We start from the raw sequence: 19,544 nt of genomic DNA, 5'->3' as shown, positions 1-19,544 counted from the left end.
CATTTAAAAACAAATCTATTGCTTTGCACATGATCCATCTATATAAATAGTTACTGGTCTTGTTTGCTTTCATAAATTATTAGACCTTGCCCTAATCTCATTCTCTTTCCATTTATGGTTTGACAATGTTTTACATCAGTGGTTTTTAAAGAGCAGATACTCAGACCAGCATCATCAGCGGGACTTGGGTACTTGTTAGAAATGCAGATTTCCGGCCCCTCCACACCCCTGCAGGATCAGAGGTTCTAGGGGTGGGATCCAGCAGTCTGTGCTTCAGCAGTCCTCCAGGTGATCCTGATTCACACCAAAATTTGAGGACCACTGTCTTAGAGAACAGACCTGTGAGGGTCTGATGTGCACCTTAACAAATACTGGTAGTACTAGTGTTCATTTTCACTTGAATTTTTCAACAGGACAAGGTTCGGAAATTTGGGGATTCCATTTATCCTATGATTTAAACTTCAGAATATCTTAGATTTGTATATAAAGATGTCTTCCTTACATTCTGAAAAATCACTTATATAAAACACAAAAATCACAAAAAGCATTATTGAATGAGGCACCTCTAAAACTGAGTCGTTTTGAATTTAATATATTACTGTTCGCCATATTCTCCGTTAGCATATTAATAATATGGGAGGGACTACCTGAAGTAGCTCTTAAAATTTGACCGAATTTTGTATCAACTATACTTTGCTATAAATAAACCCTGGCATGAATACATTTTCTTTCAGCAAGAGCTGATCTACTTCACATTCAGCAGACAGGGAAGTGGGGAACACACTGCAAACCTCAGCCTTCTGCTCCAGAGATGCAATGAGGTCCAGCTCTGGGTGGCCACGGAGATTCTCCTCTGCAGCCAGCTGGGCAAGCGAGTGCAGCTGGTGAAAAAATTCATCAAAATTGCGGCTCAGTAAGTTTCTAGTGTGAGAAGTGCCATTCCTCTAGTCTCCTTGAGAGAGCACATTGTTTTTCTTTTTGTCTTACGGTGATAAGGGTTGGGATATAAACATGTAATATGGAGTTAAATGACCAAATGGCTGAAAAGGTCCATTTTTGAATATTTATGTCTTTGCATTTCAAGTATTTATACCTTAAAGTAAATGTCAAAATATCAGACAGAAGCACTATGCCCTCTGGCTCAGCACTAGTAAGCAGGCAGTACACACATCCTTCGTCTTGCAGCTGAACTACAGGGTGCCTGGGTGAGCTACAGGAGGCTAGAAAAAAGGAGATGATGATGTGCAGAAGTGGGAATCATTGCACGTCAGGTGCATTGTAGGACCCGTTCATTGCTCCTTGAGGCCCACAGTATGAACTTTTGAGAACTCGTTCATTCAAAGGCCCTGCACTGGCTGGCCCCACCCCCTGAGCCTCACCCCCGGGTGCACCCCATGCTCTAGCCACTCTAAATGTCTGTCTCTCCCATGAGCACCATCTTCCAAGTGTGAATACTTGTCGGCTTTGCCAAGAATGGCCACTGGCATTCAGCAAATTGCTGCCATTCTTCAAGACCTCAGTCAAGTATTACTTCCTTCCTGAAGTTACCCCTGATTTTCAAATGCAGGGGTACTACTTCCACTACTGCCTCTACTTCCCCTCGCACACATATACTTTTTACCTTATGGAAACTTATTATATTTATTCAATTTATCTGTTTATATAGGATTTCTTCACTAGGCTATATTCGCTTTCAAAGAACAGGGGATATTTCTTGTCAATCATTATACCTGGGTGCATGGTACAGAAGTTGGTAAATAGCAATGACTCAGTAAATGTTGAATGAAATTTTAGTAACTTGCTAGGAGCATCTCTTAAAATATCAGATTCATATCAAGAGTCTGTTCTTTGGACAGCTCCCCAGCAGAAGCAGGGAGCATGAATCAAAATCTTCGCCAGCTCCTTTTTCTTCCTGGGCTTCCAGTTTTATTTCTCCTTTGTCTTCCAAAGTAGTTTTTATATCAAACAGTTTTCAAGTACATGTCAATGCAGCATATTCAGAAAGTATATATCGATCACTTATATGTACAGATGTGTACAAGGTAGTGTGGGGAAATCAGACTGAGTCTACACACGGTTCCTGCCTTTGTGAGGCTTTCAGTGTGTCGGTGGGTAATTCTATACCTCAGCTGGCTCCTGTGCAAAATAGAATGGAGGAATGCCCTAGAAGAAGATCTAAGTCTGTTGAGGGCTTTAGAGGAGTGAGAGCTCATACCCCAAGGGTTTGGGAAGCAGGATGAGGAAAACATTGGTGAAGGAAGTTGTCTTTGCATCTATTTGAATTCTGGGTGGGAAGTGACAGGTAGGAATTCAAAAGAGCACACTGTCTGTGGGAGGTCGACTCAGTGGAGACAATGAAGCAGAGCCTGTGGTCAGAGACTGATTAAGAGTGGAGGGGGATTTGTAAGGAAATTGTGGGAGAATGATCTGCAAAGACAGATGGGACCAAATTGTAAAAGATCTTGAATTTCAGATTGAAGGGTTTGAACTGAATTGAGAAGGGAGAAGGGATTTTTTTTTTAAGTTTTTGGGCAGGAGCCTGTTATGATCAGAGTTATCCTTCAGGAAGGTTGGTCTGAAACTAGCACACTGAACTATAGCAAAGAGACCCCAAGAGTAGGATAATTTTTCTTAGGCAAGAGACCATGGAGGTTCCTGACCTGGTATTTTGTGTGGCTGGGCATGGAAGGATAGAAAACAAGATATGCCTAAATCTTATTGATTGCTTTTATGGTGAATGCTGTTTTTAAAAAATTTGGCCATTGTGTTCCAAAATGGCTTGTAAAATTCCTAAAGGTGAGGCTTTTTTGGGTAAAACGCTTTCTTATGAATGCTAATTACGTGAATAAGTGGGAAATTAATGTTCCAAGGAGTAAGATGACACCACCCAGCTCAGTTCCCACTATAAAATTATATCTGTCCTCAGGGTATATTCACATCTTCTCCATATGGCCTGTGCTCTTGAATGCTTTATGATACTGGTCTCTAGCCCTAGCCCATGGAACAGAATGCCAACAGAAAATAAAGTTAAATTCCCTATAATCACGCTAGTAGGAATAACCAAGGGAAAACAGTCATTTCCACAATCATGAAGTGTTTTTCCTGCCTGAGGCATCCTATTTGCATATTCATGTTTCCCCTCCTTCTCACCATCCCCATCCCCCACCTCTGTGGATTGAGTGGATTTTATTACCACACACAAAGACAAAAGGAGTGTTTGCTGAACTGGAATGTTTAGTGTCAGACAGTCTGTTCTTATCATGGAATGAATGACCCTCACTCACAGAGGATTCCAGCCTGGAATGGTGTCTCATATTTGCACTGTATCAATTTGTCTTCTCCAGAAATGGTGTCTGTATTAATTCCTTTTTTTCTTAACAGATTTAGATGTTAGTTGTATGTGTGTTTTTGTGGGTTTTTTTTTTTTCCTTAAAATATGACAAAGAAAGAAAGCTATATGGGCCAGGAAAATTGTTCATGGGGAGCTAAAAGATAAAAAAAGATGGGAATTCTAAGATTTCACATAGATAGATTAAGCTGAATAAAAAGTAGAATAATAGACATCTTTATAATGAATAATGATAAAACCATTTCCCAACAAGTTCTTGTTTTCTACTTCAGCAAATACTGTTTAAAAGGCTTGCTGTGTACTAGGGCACCTGGGTGATGGGCAGAATATAGAAAAGATTAGACATGTACTCTAGCCTTAAGGGACCTGCTGTCTAGCAGGGATTGCATAAGCAGTGGGGCCTCCATCATATCCTCAGGTGAAGGGACCCAAGGGTAAGAGAGACTTCCCACTGAGGAGCTTCCCGCAGGGGATGGAGCAGTTCTTACTGACCACAAGAGCCTCTGCAGAGGAGCCTGGTATTTCAGAACATCAACTCAGGAGATGGCACTAACTCAAGTCTGTTCTAGCTGGTGGGAACGTTCAGGGTTGTGAAGAGTCAGAAAAAGTAAAGTGAGGGAAGTGAAGAGCAGGAGGAAGGGGAGTCACCATGTGAAAGCAATGATTCTCAAATGCAGGTAGGTTTCCCAATCACAGACTGGGAGGTATCTTGTTTTAGTTTATTCATGGAATATACCAAGCGGGGTCTACCCAGGAGAAAGTTGGCAAAAAAGCACATAAGGGGTCGCTTGGATGAAGGTACAGGGCCTCACACTTACTAAGGAACTGCTGGCAGAGCCAAAAGCTGAACAGGAGGACCATGAGAGGGACAGACCGTGCCCAATGGAGGCTCAGCAGCAAGGTGCCCGCAAGATGTGTGCCCACCCCAGATAACCTTCGGCATGAGGTGTGGAGGCAGCACGGCCTTTCCAGGTTCCACTGTGCCTGGGGATGGAACTTCTAGAATGACCCCAGGCCTGAGCCTTCCTTGCTTGGAGCCGTGTGCAGCTGGACTCAGGCAGTACCTAACCTGTGAGGCCAGCTCTGGGCAGGCCAGTTTAGGCAGGGCCTGCCAGAGCACAGCTGCTGTGGGTCTCCCTACTTACTCCACATCTCAGCTCATTCTCCTGATTCTGAACTAGGTGATCTCATACACTGTGTGTACAACTGGGGATCGGTATAGCTTTGGGGGACAGCGGTTCGTAATATGTATCGAGAACCTTTAATGTCTTCACAGCTTTTGACCAATCGTGGAATGACTGGAAGTCTAACATAATGGGGAAAAAAATCATAAATACAGTAAAAAGTTGTATATACAAGAAATTTATTCCAGCATTCTTTGTAACAGGGAAAATTGAAAATCATTGTCCACAATAGAGGAATAAGTTCTATAATATGCTCTTTTGATAAAATATCACATAGCTGTTAATGATGATAGTAAATAATCCATAGTATATAACATAACATGGTATTTAACTGAAGAAGCAGGCAGGATCTACACTATTCCCAGATTCCATGTGAGACATTGGTGGAGAGGTCAGAAGGGATGGTAACTGAGGGAAGCTAAATAAACATCACGAGGCCCCTGATACACACTCTGCTTACTGCTGAGTACTTCATATTTTTTCATAGTAAACGATCAAGGGAGGGTAATTGGGGTAATTTTTTAAATATTTTAAAGCCCTGTCTCAGAGAGGCTGTTTTCTAATGCTCTCCAGATGAAGGAGTGCCTGGAATTCCCAGATCGTTCTGGCTGCCCTGAAATCCCGAGCTCCCCCTGCCTTTCCAAGCCCTCTTAGCTGGCTTTGGAAATTAGTGGAATGTTGACCAGTTAAGTCTCTAGGCATGATTGATGTTATGCAGAGTGGATAGCCTCATGAAGCGAATGGAGCTCAACGTGATCTTATTTTACATTTCATTTCCTTGTTTAACTGAGAAATGTGGAACAGTATTCCCATTAATATATGCCATATTTAAAATATATACATATTATAGTAGCTATTTTGTTGGTAGCAAAGATGTGTCTAAATCTAATGGGAAGGGGAGCTTAGACCTGTGAAGTGAGAAGGGCTTGTCTGTCAAAAAATGAAAAAAGGTGTTTTGATGAAGGAGTCAGGACTAGTAAGCTGTTAAAAGGAGAGTGGGGCATATATAAAGAAACATGAATTTAAAAGAGTGCTCAGTTGAAATTGTAAATGCACACAACATAGGTTAAAAAGGAGGAATATTGTGAAATATCAGGAGGGTGTCAAGAGCACAGATCTTTTCCTTTAGGTAAGGGTGAGCTGCGGTGTTTGGAATCATTTCTTTGGCATTAGAGACAGCTGAAGGGCAGTAAGGGGCACGTAGGCCGTAGAGCAGAATTCCTGAGCTCTGTGGCCTAGGAGAGTCTTTTCAGCTTTATCTTTTGTGATTATCTGGGCAAAGAATGTTTCCTCAAAGTATCCTCTACTCTCTTTTATTTTATAGCTGCAAAGCCCAGAGAAACCTGAATTCTTTCTTTGCCATCGTGATGGGTCTCAACACTGCTTCTGTCAGTCGACTGTCACAGACCTGGGAGGTGAGCCTTGGAGTCCCATGGTGGGGGGCGCATAAAATGGAAATAAAGTGATTTATATGGATTAAATGAGATAAGTACCACTAAACTAAAAATGTTTAAAAGTCATGTGTCAAGGTGGTAGGGATCTTTTTGATCAGATGGTCTTTAAATGGTTGTATAATGTGTCTGAACTAGATAAAAATGGTAACATGCTCCCCAGCTAGAATTAGTCTTCTCCTCTGTCCTGCCTGATCGTGCGGGTCCCACTCCAGGCTGGTCCCCGCAGACTCCCTGCATGATGATGTGTGCTCAGAAGTGCGTTTGCTGTGATGCTAACGAATTTAAGCTTCAAGGTCTCTCACTTGCAGGGCCCCTGGCAATGTGTTCACATGGATGATGCATATTTTTGTAAAATTTGCGAAAGCAAAGTAATTTTATATTCTTTTTCTTAAAGAGGATCCACAAAACGTTCTAAAGTGTCAGACCTCCCACATCCTGGCTCTGCACGCTGAAGGCTGTTTGGGTTCTGAGATGCAGAGGCCCACTCAAGTTCGCACAAGGTCTCGCGTGTGGACTGCGACATTCATGTGGGAAGACCTGAAACTGGGGAGCCCCTAAACTTAGCCAGACACAGGTGTAGGGCTCTGCCTCACTCACGGTCCCCTCACCTTCCTTCCTTGGGCTTTTGTTTCCTTCGCTCTCCTTTCCTTCCTGACTGGCTACCTCCCTATGTACCATTTCATCATTGCTCTTTAAGCACGATGCCTCTGCCTCTAGCCTGCGCGTGGCTCACTGTGGTCTCCTCAGCCTCCCTCCCAGTCCTCTCCGATTTAGTTCCTATCACTGACTGTGCCATTCTCTTCATGGTTCCCTACTCAGACTCCTATAAGAGAAAAGCTGATAGGCCAGCTATCTTTTTCTCAGAATAGGTCTTTGGGCAACCTGTGGATTTGCTTTCTTTCAGTCAGGGATCGTACCCTGAAGGAATGCACTGTGCTGACCCAAGGGTCAGAGTCAGTGCTCCTTAAAGGGGCCCAAAAGAAAAGGAATGAAAGCCCTGCGCTCTGCTTCAGCAAACAAGACCTTCACACACAAAGCAAGATGAAAGAGATAGGTGACAGATGCCATGGTTCATTAGAGGAGGAGGAAAACAAATGGCTGGCAAGGGTCAGTGGGGAGCAAGTTTGAATTAAACCTTGAATGAAACTGATTTGAAAACATTGAGAGGAGAAATAACTCAATTAGATTCAACCAGCTTATGTTTAATCTGCACACTGACTGCCTGCTACGTGCAGGGCAGTGCATCAGTGCCATGGCAGACAGGGGATGGCTACATGAGAACTGAGCATGCCTGCGGTGACAGAAGTCTTGGACCACGGCAGAGCAAGAGGAGGGACTCATTCTGCCGCTGGGTAGCTGAGAAAATTTGAATGAGAAGCCTCAAGCTGCAGCACCTTCCAGGTCCAGCTGGGAGTTACTGGAGTATGGGGATGGGTATCTCAGGCAGAGGTGACCGCAAGATCTCCAGGTCTGATGACTGGGTGAATGGAAAGTGATCACACTTCCAAATAGATAATACAGGAAAAGAAGTAGGTTTAAAGAAATAGATCAGAGGTCAGTAAACTGCTTTGGTAAAGGGCCAGCGAGGAGAAATGTTTAGGCTGTGCAGGTCACATGGTCTCAGTTGCAGCTGCTCAAGTCCGCCACTGGAGTGAAACAGCAGCTGTAGCATGTGCACAAATGAAGGGGCGTGGCAGCAATCCAATAAAACTTGATGTCCTAAAAGTAGCTCATGGCTAGATTTGTTCCATGGCTGACCTCTGGAAGTAGATCACTTAGTTCGACTTCGGACGTGTTGAATTTGAGGTGGCACTGGGACATTTGTGAGGGATGTCCCACAGACTCAGGTAGGCAGCTCAGAAGAAAGACTGGAATCAGTTGCAAATATCTCTATTTTGTATCTTCTCATTTAATTTGTCCTCTGTTCGTTGCGGGGGTATGTGTGTAGTTTCCAAACAGATTAAACTACTGGTTTGCTGTGATAAACTGAGTCCAGATCCAAAATTATCACATTGAAAAAAATCTATCTCTAAATAATGTAAAAGTCTAATTGTTGTAGGAGTTGTCCCATTGTTTTGATTCATTTTAGAAACCGAAAATCCCTGGCCGGGCGCGGTGGCTCAAGCCTGTAATCCCAGCACTTTGGGAGGCCGAGACGGGTGGATCACGGGGTCAGGAGATCGAGACCATCCCGGCTAACATGATGAAACCCCATCTCTACTAAAAAATACAAAAAACTAGCCAGGCGAGGTGGCGGGTGCCTGTAGTCCCAGCTACTCAGGAGGCTGAGGCAGGAGAATGGCGTGAACCCGGGAGGCGGAGCTTGCAGTGAGCTGAGATCCGGCCACTGCACTCCAGCCTGGGCAACAGAGCGAAACTCCGCCTCAAAAAACAAACAAACAAAAAAAGAAACTGAAAATCCCAGAAATATCTTCTTAAGCTTTGTTGTTAGTGTTAATAGCTGGCATTTGTTAAGCACCAGCCAAGGACCGTGTACTTTTCATGAGTGGTCTCTACATCTTCAGCTGAAGAAACAGATCCCAGAGCTTGCTGACTCACACCAAACCACATAGCTAGAAAGGGCAGAGTCAGAGTTCAAACTCAGGCTGCCTTTAAATGTGTGCTGTTTACCACAAATATTACTAAGTCAATATTGAAAGGCACCCAATTTTTTACTTAGCCATGTTAAAGGCAGGCTGGAACATTCCAGGCCCTTCTTCCTTAGGCCTGAATTTTTATTTGGGAGGATGGCCTATGCTTCTATCCCCTGTCACTTTGCATGGTACGTGTTATGGTTGAGCTCCTCAGTTCAGTGATTCCACTCATTAAAGTGCAGGCTTCGTCACTTAAGGTCTTCCTGGCCCTTCACTATTTAGCCCAATACTGTGAAATAAAATTACATCATTTATGCTAAGAATGTCAGCCAACATAATTATTTCCCACTCAGGAAGACTATTAAGAAGATGAGAGCATTTGTCAAAGGTAGGGTATGGAACTGAAATCTAAGTTTTTATAAAATGGACCACCAGTATGTGGAATGTCTAACCAACTAGATTCCTGAATCATGTGGCTGTTATTTTAAGCTGTTTTAAGCAGCATTCCTAAGGAAGATCACATTAAAGGGATGATGAAAATTGTATAATGAGAAGCAATCAGGGTAGAACAGATGATAGAGGTATTTATGTTCAGAAGTGTGGCACAAATAACGTAATGAAAACTCCCTTCGACGCCTCTGAAAATAACCATCTTCTGTGACCTTCTGTTTTTTGTTTGTGTTTGTTTTTTAGAAAATCCCTGGGAAGTTTAAGAAACTTTTCTCTGAACTTGAAAGTTTAACAGTAAGTAGTTGAGCCAAAGGGGACTTATTCTTCAAAATAATCGCTAGGGTCTAGTTTCTTTCTACATTACAGTGGTTGGTATTTGTACTCTACCGTGTCAGGTAGCCTACCTAGACTAGTTTATTTGTGTATGAAACTAGTTTTGCTTCTTATGGAGGGAAGCAAGTTGACAGTTAATGCTTCTTCCTCTCCTTCTAAAAAGGTAGTGAAAATAATCTTTTTAGTGTTATTTTTCAGAAGGCAGGCTTTTAAGTATAGTCCATTTCAAAGCCTGCAAAATTAATCAGTATAACTAATTTAGCATGCAATTAGTGTCTCATGCATTATTCTTTTTCCCTTTTCTCCTTTTTACAATTTCTCAGATTGAGATTTTTTTTAATTATAGTTTCTTTTTAGAGTACAATAAAACAGTATTCTCTTGTTTTCTCTGCATTGTCTGTGTGTTACAAGGACAGATTTTCTTGGTAGTGTATCTAACAGGAGACTTTGGGTTAACTCATGACATATATTATGCAGAGGAAACTGTACTTAAAGGAGCTCTTTGAGGAAAATAATAGGGCAATCAAAAGATGTCTCTCATTTGTGGTCATTTCCCTTTATTGTAAACCAATAACTTGAGTTTCATTCATTGCCTAGATTTCCAGCCCTAATTTAGTGAGTTTATTCTCCTAGGAAACCTTTATCTACTTTGTTCTTAGGAGGAATCTCTCTATATCTAAGTCATGTTCAAATTGTATGGCAGAAGTGGATTTAGAATTGTTTCTATAGCACATTGATTTTTCTTTCTCTTTGTAATCTGCTTGGTTCGGCAGGATCCTTCCCTAAATCACAAAGCCTACAGAGATGCATTCAAAAAGATGAAGCCACCAAAAATCCCTTTCATGCCCTTATTGCTTAAAGGTAATGATTTTCTATCTTTTATGCCATGTAATTTCATCTTCTAGAAATGTATTACTCTAACTATTGAGGGCAAAAAAGGGACTCTCAGTTTGTCTCTTTACAGTTATTTTGACATTCAGACCTAATTATGTTTCCTTGTGATTGTTTTTAAAATAGCTGGTTATCTTTGAGATACCTAGAATACATAACTGTGTTTGAGCAAACACCAAAGCGTTTTCACTTGACTCACAAAACTTGGCACTGGAAACGTTTGTGTTTTTCTTTTACTCTACTTCTAAGCCCTGTGTTATTTTCTTTGAGCTAACTATCCACTGAATTCAACCAAGAATAAGGCTGGCATAAAGAACCCAAATGGTAATCAATCATGTTCTATTTTTGCAACCTAAACGTAAGAGACGCAGCCCACAATTTGCTGTTGTATGAGAAGTACCTTTGGTCAATACAAGCAATATAGCATTTGAAAAGTGTTGATGGAGAAGCGTACTTCCTTTTTTCAGCAGTGGAATTGAGTTGGGAAAGTTTTTGATAGCTGCAAGTTACTCCACTGACCACGCTCCACTAAGCACCAAATAATTCGTCATGAAACATGTTAAATTTATCGATGAGATCTCAGTGATCTTGCTTTGAAACTGAGGGGATTAATAAAAGGAAACTCTTTTTAATCCGGTGTATATCCCTGACATTCAGTGTAAATCTTTACCTGTATACTTTCCAGGGAAAGGGTTTGGGCATTATCCGTGGCCATATTTTGATTCCTTCGAGGGGTTTTGTAGGAATACTCTTTCATCCAGCCTCTTCTCTTCAGAGGCTTGTAACTTACGCTGAGCCAGGCCCCGATGGCTGGACCTATACACGTGATTCTGGAAATGAGCTATTTGGGAACTGGACTGCTGGTTGGCCTGGCCATCCTCATTCTCCACTTCCTCCCATTGCCACCACCCCCTATGCCCTTCGCCTACCCCATAAAGCTGACATTTCCTCTTCAGTTTCTCTCAAGAACAGCCAGGGCTTGGAAAATTATTGTGAGTTGCTGTACATCCTGTAGCTACTCACTGAGTCTTCCTTCATCTAATATGAAGCAAGAATCTCTATGAAACAAGAATATAATATTAGGACAATGGAGATAGATATGCACAGATACTTCATCCAAGCTGAAAAGATTCTGTTAAATACAAACGCGTGAAAGAGACACTGCGGTGCCCAAATAATAATTTAAAAGTTTATTTGACTCTTCATATTTATTTGCTTTTAAGAGAAGTGTATTCAGGTCTGTGCTGCTTATTTGTGGAATAAAACACCTTCAATTAGAGGGTGGGAGGGGGCAGGTGGGAAGTAACACTTAGGGTCATTTAGACACAAATAAAGACAATAGAAAGTAGGACAGATGTAGGAAAGGAATTGATTGTAGGAAGAAAAAATTTTGAAACAATACATACTTTTAAAGTAATGAGAAATTAGTTGACAATATTTCTTTAACTTCATTAGATATGAACAGAGCCTTCTGCCATGTATTAGTGGTTTTCCCCCAAAATATTTAATGCAGTCAAGTGTCTCACACTTAACATTTTAGCTTGGATGCAATTTTCTGCTCTGCTGAGTTTATCGAGACCTCTGTTGGCAGCCAGACAAATTTCCCTTTTTCTACTGAAAACACATTTACTCATATCAAAAGAATAAGAAATAAACATTTGTTATTTTCTTATTAGAAGCTTCCTTGAATTTCAATAAGCACTTAGTTTTCCTTTCTCTAATTTTTCGTTATTATAAAGACGTGTAGTATTAGTACTTCATGGTATTTAAAGTTACTGTTTTTGTCTGAGATAATTTCCAAAGAAAACGTGATGAAAATATAAAAAATGTGTATTATGCCTAAGATGAGACACTTTGGCAAAAACATACAACATTAATTCTTAAGCTTTTTTAATCATATAATTTAAAGTTGCAGTGAACTATTTTAGAACAACCAACTTCGTTTTCAGTGGAAGCTCTTTTTCCCCTCCTCTCTTGTGCCTCCTACTTTGAGTAGCTTTTAATTAGAAAAATGGGACCAAATTGAACTCCTTGGTGTTTAGGAAGGATTAGGCCCCCTATGCTGCACTTTTTGAAACTCAGTTCCCAATAAGCCTGCAGATTATCAAGTAAGTGGATTACCTGAGAATCCTTCTAGCCCTCAGTCTTCCTCTCTCTTATTTGAATGTCTTGCCTTTTGATGTACTTTCCCCTTACGGTGGTGTGGACTCTTGGTCAGAAAGGGATGAATGGGAAGCACTAAGTGCTGGGGAGAAGATCCAGCTGAGCTAAGGATCTAAGGAGTCGTATATTGTGTGCTATTTTTGGAGATGGAGTGAACCATCTCGTTGTTTGAAGATAAACTGGGGTCCCTGTGGTGGGTTTCGTGTATGCGTCTTAGAGTGGAGTTTATTGTTGCAGATTTGTGCGGGTCTCTGAAGGAAAGGAATGTTGGGGCTCTTGAATGTTTCTTCCTCCTCTTCCACTTGCCATCTCTTCAAAGTCATTTCATGGAGCAGTTCTAGTTCAGATGTTTGGCGTGTGTTCAGGTGTCTCCAGGTGAAAGAGGCCTGGCAGTTGCTAATTTCTCATACCCCAAAACTGCTTCTTGTCCCATGACTTAAATTCTGACATCCTAGGTTTTTTCAGCCCAACCTCTCATTTGTTTCTCTCTCTTACCTTCCGTGTCATGCACCTGCCATTCAACTGCATCGAAACCTGTAGCCAGTTTAACTCTTCCCTTTCTCCCAGGCTGCAACCCCTTCCAGCCTCTCTCCCCTCTCACCTGGTCAGCACCCTTGGCACCTTCCCTGCCTTATGCTTAGACAGTACCAGCCTGACAGGCCCTGGCCCCTCAACAGAGCCTGCACGCACTCTACTGAGAGCTAAGAGGGAGAGGGACTACCCAGGAAGAGGAGAGATTGAAGGCAGGAGGGACTGCCTGGAGGGAGTGAGGAGGGAAGCACTTTCACTGTTGCAGGGGCAGCTGATATGTTGTAAATTGAGCAGGTTGACTGCACCTGATAGCAAGAAAAGCCAAGTCCTTTCCACTTGAGGTACCTGGAGAGGCGCAGTGGTGAGGGGGAGCCAGCCTCCCTTTGTTTGAATCCTGGCTCTGACACTTGTAGCTGTGAGCATGGGTTGGCCATAGACGTCCTTGGGGCGTTAGTTTCTTCACAGGCTTACCTCCTAGAACTTACCTTATGCGTTAATGCAGCTAAAGCTCTTTAGAGCCATGTCTAACACTGTTAATAAATGTAAGATGTCATTATTGCCACTGCCCTCCTCATCATCCCTAGGAAGAGGGGTGAGGGGCAGGTGAGGGATAAACCTGTAATGCAGGGAAAATGGACTAAGCCACTCTGAGACGGTGTTTGGAATCTGGAATTCTTGGAGAGTTAGTAGAGGTCAGATCTTCAGGTGGTGTTTAATGTAGACAGAGTGTGCACAGGTTTGCATTTGCTACACAGAAAAGGTACAACCTGTGTTGACTTCTCTTTTCTAAATACTGTGTCACAGAATGAAAGCTTGTAATTATTTTCTGAAAGCAAAATTTCAAAAGATAATAAAATAACCAGAGAGTTTGTCAGGAGACTGTGTAATGAGTTGTGAACCGTTTTCCTACTAGGACATCAGTTTACAAGCAAAAAAAAAAAAAAAAAAAAAAAAAAAAAAAGGAAAAGAAGCTTATGAAAAAATTGCCGTCCACATCGGAAGCTGTGTATAACGCCTTGAGGAAAGAGTTGCATCAGTGTGTGCTGTAACTGTGTAACTAGTGTCACCTCCTGGTGACAGTAAAAGCTTTGTGGCCCAGTATTTTGGTAGCAGGTTTTAGGAGTACCTATCTCATAATTACCCCTTAGGGACCAGCAGAATAAAAGTCTTGATTAAAAGCAAATACATTCTTTTTCTATTTATAGGAGTTTTTAAGACATTCTTTTCCCCTCCCCTCTTTTCTATCAGGTTATTTTTACAAGATTTTTGAAGGCTGTTTTTATTTGGTTGGTTCTCAATGTCTGAAATATAACGTGATTATTTGCACATGCTTTAAATTATAGTATATTTCTTTTTGTGATATTTGTCTGTGAGGATTCCCTGATGCTCAGTCATCCACCCTCTGATCCAATTGTGGCTAAGTCATCCACTCTCAGAGCTTCAGTTGCTACCTTTATTTAATGTAACTGATTTCCAAATCTATATGTCTCGAAGAATCACTCTTTAGTTTACTGCAGCCAACAGGAGATATTTAATAAATATCCTCAGTTATTTTAAATGCAGTGAGCCTCAAATCAAATTTAACTTTCTCTTCCTCTGAAAATGCACTTTCATTGTACTTTCCTCCTCTTATTTCCGTCAGTGATGCTTGCTTTCTACTAGTCGAATGGGGCTAGATATCTTGACATTTTCAAGCCTGCCTCTTTCCTCACTTACTCCTGGTACACAATCAGACATCAACTTTGGGAACCAGAAATTTAAATTTAAACATCTAAATCTAAATCTTAACTAGTTGTTTTAAGTTAAGCAGGTCCCATACACTTTGCAGGGATTTGTAAAAAGCAAACACATAATTACTAAAATCCTGTTGTTTCTGGGTATTCAGTCCTTTTCTGCTCAGTCTTCTGACCTAAACACATAATGGAATAATTAAGTTATAGACTAGCTTTAGTTTATATTAAGCAGATTGAAGTCAAACACTTCATTATGAGTGCAAAATATATACTCTCAGTAAGATTACACTGTTTTTCCATACACACATACATACACACACATAAATTATGCACTTTTACATCAAATAACACATAAATCCAATTTCAAATTGCCTCTCCAAGTGCATGGAATGATCCCTAATGTTTAAGAAAAATGAATAAGTTGTATTGTACCTAGACCTCTTCAGCCCTGACTCATGATCCATTCCTAATGATACATACATCTTTTTGTTTTTAATTTTCAGATGTAACATTTATTCATGAAGGAAATAAAACATTTTTGGATAATCTTGTCAATTTTGAAAAGCTGGTATGTAAATTTCATTACTTCTCCCTTTTTTACAGTAACAGAAATGTATGCTTTTCTTTCCTGCTCTAGGAAACAAATAGTTGTAGTACTTTTCTCCATTGGATGCGTGGCGAATTCAAGGAGCTTATTTGCTGCATGTTGTACACTGCCAACAAAATGTATTCCAATTAACAACAAGTATGTTAGCAATATGAAATATTGAAATATGAAATATGAAAATCTGCTTTTTGTTTTTAAAAATGGAATATCATAAGATGAAGAATTGAGGGTCTATGATCAAACCAGAGCTAAAACTGTAAGGCTGTTGTCAGGAGGAATCCACACTCAGGAGATTACGTTTTATTGCTTTACAGGCATCTCTCAGTGTCTCAGCCTGCATGTTTTCAAGGCACAGAGGGAGAAAGTTCCTCTCCTGGGGATATATGTTTGTCTCTCAGGACTCCAAGCTTAAATGTGAGGCTGGAATTTGCAGGGTCTTGTGTGAAGGGAAGGACCACCCCTCTATCAGCCTATTGACAAAGGGTGCCACCCCTGAGCACCATGGCCAGAGCAGCTCAAGCAAAGTACCCTCCCTCCTCCAGCAAGAGGTTCCCAGGGCAATCCTCTCTAAATGTTTCTGAAACACCGCTTCCTGAATGATTTCCAGGACATTCCCAGGTGTTTTGTAATACGGTGGGCCCCTCCAAGCCTTTCTGACTTGCCCTTGAGCAAAGGAGGGGTTACCCATTAGAACTGAGCAACTGTAAAATAAAAGTACTCCAAAGAGACCCATTGACTGCCAGAGGAATGGATTTATCTGACAGATGAACTTTAGTGTCATAAACTGTCCTTCATGGTTAAAGACGATACTAGTAACACTGCTCCACAGATCCTGACCTTTGCGTGACCTTTTCAGTAATGGTGATGGATTTGTGTGAACTCTTGCAGAAACTGACCCTGGTTCCCTGTGAGACTGAGTCAGCACTTGAGAGGAGGTTAAGTGAGGCAGGGACCACAGACTATGATCAAAGAACAGTAGGGACTGATGAGTCCCGCTGAGGCTTGGCACCTGACCTTTGCCTCAGAACTACATTGCTCTGCTCACCCAGCCAACTCCCCACATGTAGGGTGAGGCAGCTTGGAAACAGTGTAGTCGGCTCTTATACAACCCCCAAAACCCAAGCATCTGGAATATAGAATACAGTCTTGGAATATCTTGCTTTATCTCCATTTTAACCACACTGAAGACAATCACTGGATGGCTAGTGCTTTTCTAAGTGGATTTGTCAATACACTTTCAAGTCTGTCTCTGCAGTAAGTGTTCTGGAATCAGAGCTCAGTTATTTTAGATGCTACAGTCAAACCAACAGAGCCAGAAATGGATAAAGTGTTATTTTTTTTTTTGTACGTGTTTTGTGTTGCTGTGTGATATTCTGAAGATCACACAGGGCACTTACTAACAATGAAAGGCTGCAGGCACTAGAATTCTTACCTCTAAGCAGGTTAATCCCTGGCGTTTGGGATTAATGAAACAATTGCGGGAATATGAAGCCTTTGGTCAGTATTTACTTCGCCTCCTGGCCAGCACATCTCCCTAAGAACAACACATGAGCTTTGTGGAGCATCTGTGAAGATGTGGGATGAGGTGTGTCACACCAAGTGGAATTCCCGGGAAAGGCTGAGCAATCCTTTCCCCTGACTAGTCCAAGGGGCTGTGGGAGAACAACTGAACTCTATCAGCTGGCTGTTGCCTGTTGTTGAGGGCAGACATGAGGTTGACCTCCTTAAAGTGAACCAGTGAATTTGTTAAGTTCATTATGTCATTTCTCCCTCAGATAGTGCCATCAAAGTGACAAGATGATAAAAAAAAAACCTGAACAAGTCTGTAAAGTCACAAATGGGAACAAGCTGTGGAAAGCTTGTTCCCACCTTCCTTTTAACCAGCATCTGTGGCCTTCCCCTGCTGTCTCCAGTAATCCAGCAGAAGCCTCTTAATGCCAGCTCTCAAATATGCCAAGACTGCCAACTAACCATAGAGCTGGAAACAAAGGAGGTCTAAATGATATGACTTCTATTAGGGTCAATCATCATACCCCTAATTCTTTGAGAAAGTTTAAGGGAATAGCATGGCATAAATAATATTTTAAATTCCTAAGAGAAATTTTATTTTATAAAACTGAAGAAATGGGTGCAGTTCAGCATGCACACAACAGGCACATAGCGCACATGCAAGCCTGTCAGGCAGGCATGGGGTCATCATTTCCTTAGTGGGCAGGCTCCGCCCACGGGACCAGTGAGCTCCTGGTCCACAGCATGCCTCATGCTGACCCCTCCTTACACAGAGTAGACAGGATAAAACTGTGTCCAAGACAAAAAGGAGTTTTGTCATATATAGCCCTGTGTTACACTTGGATGCTGGAGAATGAGACTGACCTTTCTAGGAGAAACACTATTTTCAAGGAATATTTCTTAGCAAAGGACTGGGTTTCTCTAAAGCTAAAACAGGATCATCTTTCACAATAATGAACCAATAGAACCTAAGTGAATTAACTTGTGAGAAGTCAATTCCTCATGATGGATATTAACTTAAGCCAGTTAACAGTGTATTATCTTTATCTGGCTGATGCAGTCCAACACATTGAGTCAGACCCCATGAAAATCCAGAAGCCCTCATCAGGTCTAATGAGATTTCTGTTCTTTATGCTACATTCCTTGCTGCCCCAGCAACTGGAAATGTTTTCATCTCAAACTGTTTCATAAGAAGAAGCAAATGGTTTCTTTTCTTCTCTTTATCCGTCGATGTTAAGGGCATCATCTTTTACCCTGTCTACCCCCTCCCCCTTTAGAAAGCCTAAAGATGAAGACCAGAACTCAGATTTCAGTGCCACACCCAGTACCGAGCCTTACATCAGTTTGAGCCTGCACAAGCTATGCAAATGGCATATGATAGAAATCAATGTGACGCCAGAGCTTAAAATGAGAAAACTGACCTGGGAAAAGTGGTAAAATCTGGGGAAGGAAACCGAACAATACATGCACAGACATGAGTCAGGTCTCATTTCCTTTACAAATGCAGCTTGAGCTACTGCAATAATCACTGTCCTATTCAATTTTCCACTATTGAATAGAAGTGCATTAGAAATATGGTTATGACAACAATTCAATCAGTAGGTCATATTCAAATAATGTTTCTGTAGTTCTTCTGAATTTTAAGAACATTTGTTAGTGTTGAATATTCTTTCAGAAATAATTCATTGAGGATTTGCTGTATATGGTGATCCTGTGCTCAGTGTGTATAGTTGGGACATGAAAGATGTTGACGCACATTGGAGGACCAGATAATGATATGAATTCTTGAATAATAGGATGATGTTTGTATTGTGATACGAAACAAAGTGGAGAGCTACTGTTGATTCTCAGGAGAACTAGAACATGATGACAATAGTATTTAGAGATTATTCTGGTAATTAAGCCAGCTAACATAGCATTTTGGAAGAGACCATCCTGCACTCTAGTTCTTCCTATAGCATATATGTATATGCTTCCAAAGTGCCACTTCCTTCAACATGAAAAACTAAAAGTGGTAGAGACAGCTAGAAGACTCTTGCAGGTACACAAGTATAAGATGATGGGATCTTGTCCAAAGCAGCCGTACATTTAAAGAAGACTTTTGCCCGCCAAGCAGGGTGGCTCATGCCTGTAATCCCAACATTTTGGGAGGCCAATGTGGGCGGATCCCGAGGTCAGGAGTTCAAGACCAGCCTGACCAACATGGTGAAACCCTGTCTCTACTAAAAATATAAACATTAGCTGGCTGTGGTGGCGTGCCTCTGTAATCCCAGCTACTCAGGAGGCTGAGGCAGGAGAATCGCTTGAACCTGGGAGGTAGAGGGTGCAGTGAGCCGAGATCGTGTCATTGCACTTCAGCCTGGGTGACAGAGTGAGACTCCATCTCAAAAAAAAAAAAAAAAAAAAAGACTTTTGCCTGGAAATCAGTGAGGACTTCAAGGAAACAAATTAAATTAGAATATTGAAGACTGTACGTGACTATAAACTACGAACAGAAAATGATCTCTAAAGATGTTCATGTCGGCCGGCCGCAGTGGCTCACACCTGTAATCTCAGCATTTTGGGAGGCCAATTTGGGTGGATTACCTGAGGTCAGGAGTTCAAGACCAGCCTAGCCAACATGGTGAAACCCCATCTCTACTAAAAATACAAAAATTAGCCAATATTAGCCGGCCGTGATGGCATATGCCAGTAATCCCAGCTACTCAGGAGGCTGAGGCAGGAGAATTTCTTGAACCTGTGAGGC

General features: G+C 41.5%; 2 protein-coding genes across 3 annotated transcripts in view; one reads left to right on the top strand and one right to left on the bottom strand.

The window, feature by feature from the left end:
* Positions 1 to 19,544, bottom strand: part of NUP42 (nucleoporin 42) — a 1,164,542-nt gene that overhangs the window by 993,042 nt on the left and 151,956 nt on the right. The gene's annotated exons all lie outside the window — the stretch shown is intronic.
* RAPGEF5 (Rap guanine nucleotide exchange factor 5) overlaps positions 1 to 19,544 on the top strand; it is a 242,543-nt gene that overhangs the window by 214,602 nt on the left and 8,397 nt on the right. For both annotated transcript variants that reach the window (XM_050783124.1, XM_050783125.1), the window contains exons 20-24: positions 735 to 913; positions 5,858 to 5,948; positions 9,275 to 9,325; positions 10,138 to 10,225; positions 15,186 to 15,250. In XM_050783124.1, the coding sequence (XP_050639081.1) occupies positions 735 to 913; positions 5,858 to 5,948; positions 9,275 to 9,325; positions 10,138 to 10,225; positions 15,186 to 15,250 (474 nt within the window). The remainder of the gene's footprint in view (positions 1 to 734; positions 914 to 5,857; positions 5,949 to 9,274; positions 9,326 to 10,137; positions 10,226 to 15,185; positions 15,251 to 19,544) is intronic.

This window comes from Macaca thibetana, chromosome 3 (assembly GCF_024542745.1).
Source record: "Macaca thibetana thibetana isolate TM-01 chromosome 3, ASM2454274v1, whole genome shotgun sequence".
NCBI classification, from domain to species: Eukaryota; Metazoa; Chordata; class Mammalia; order Primates; family Cercopithecidae; genus Macaca; species Macaca thibetana.
This window is presented reverse-complemented; position numbering and strand designations above follow the sequence as displayed.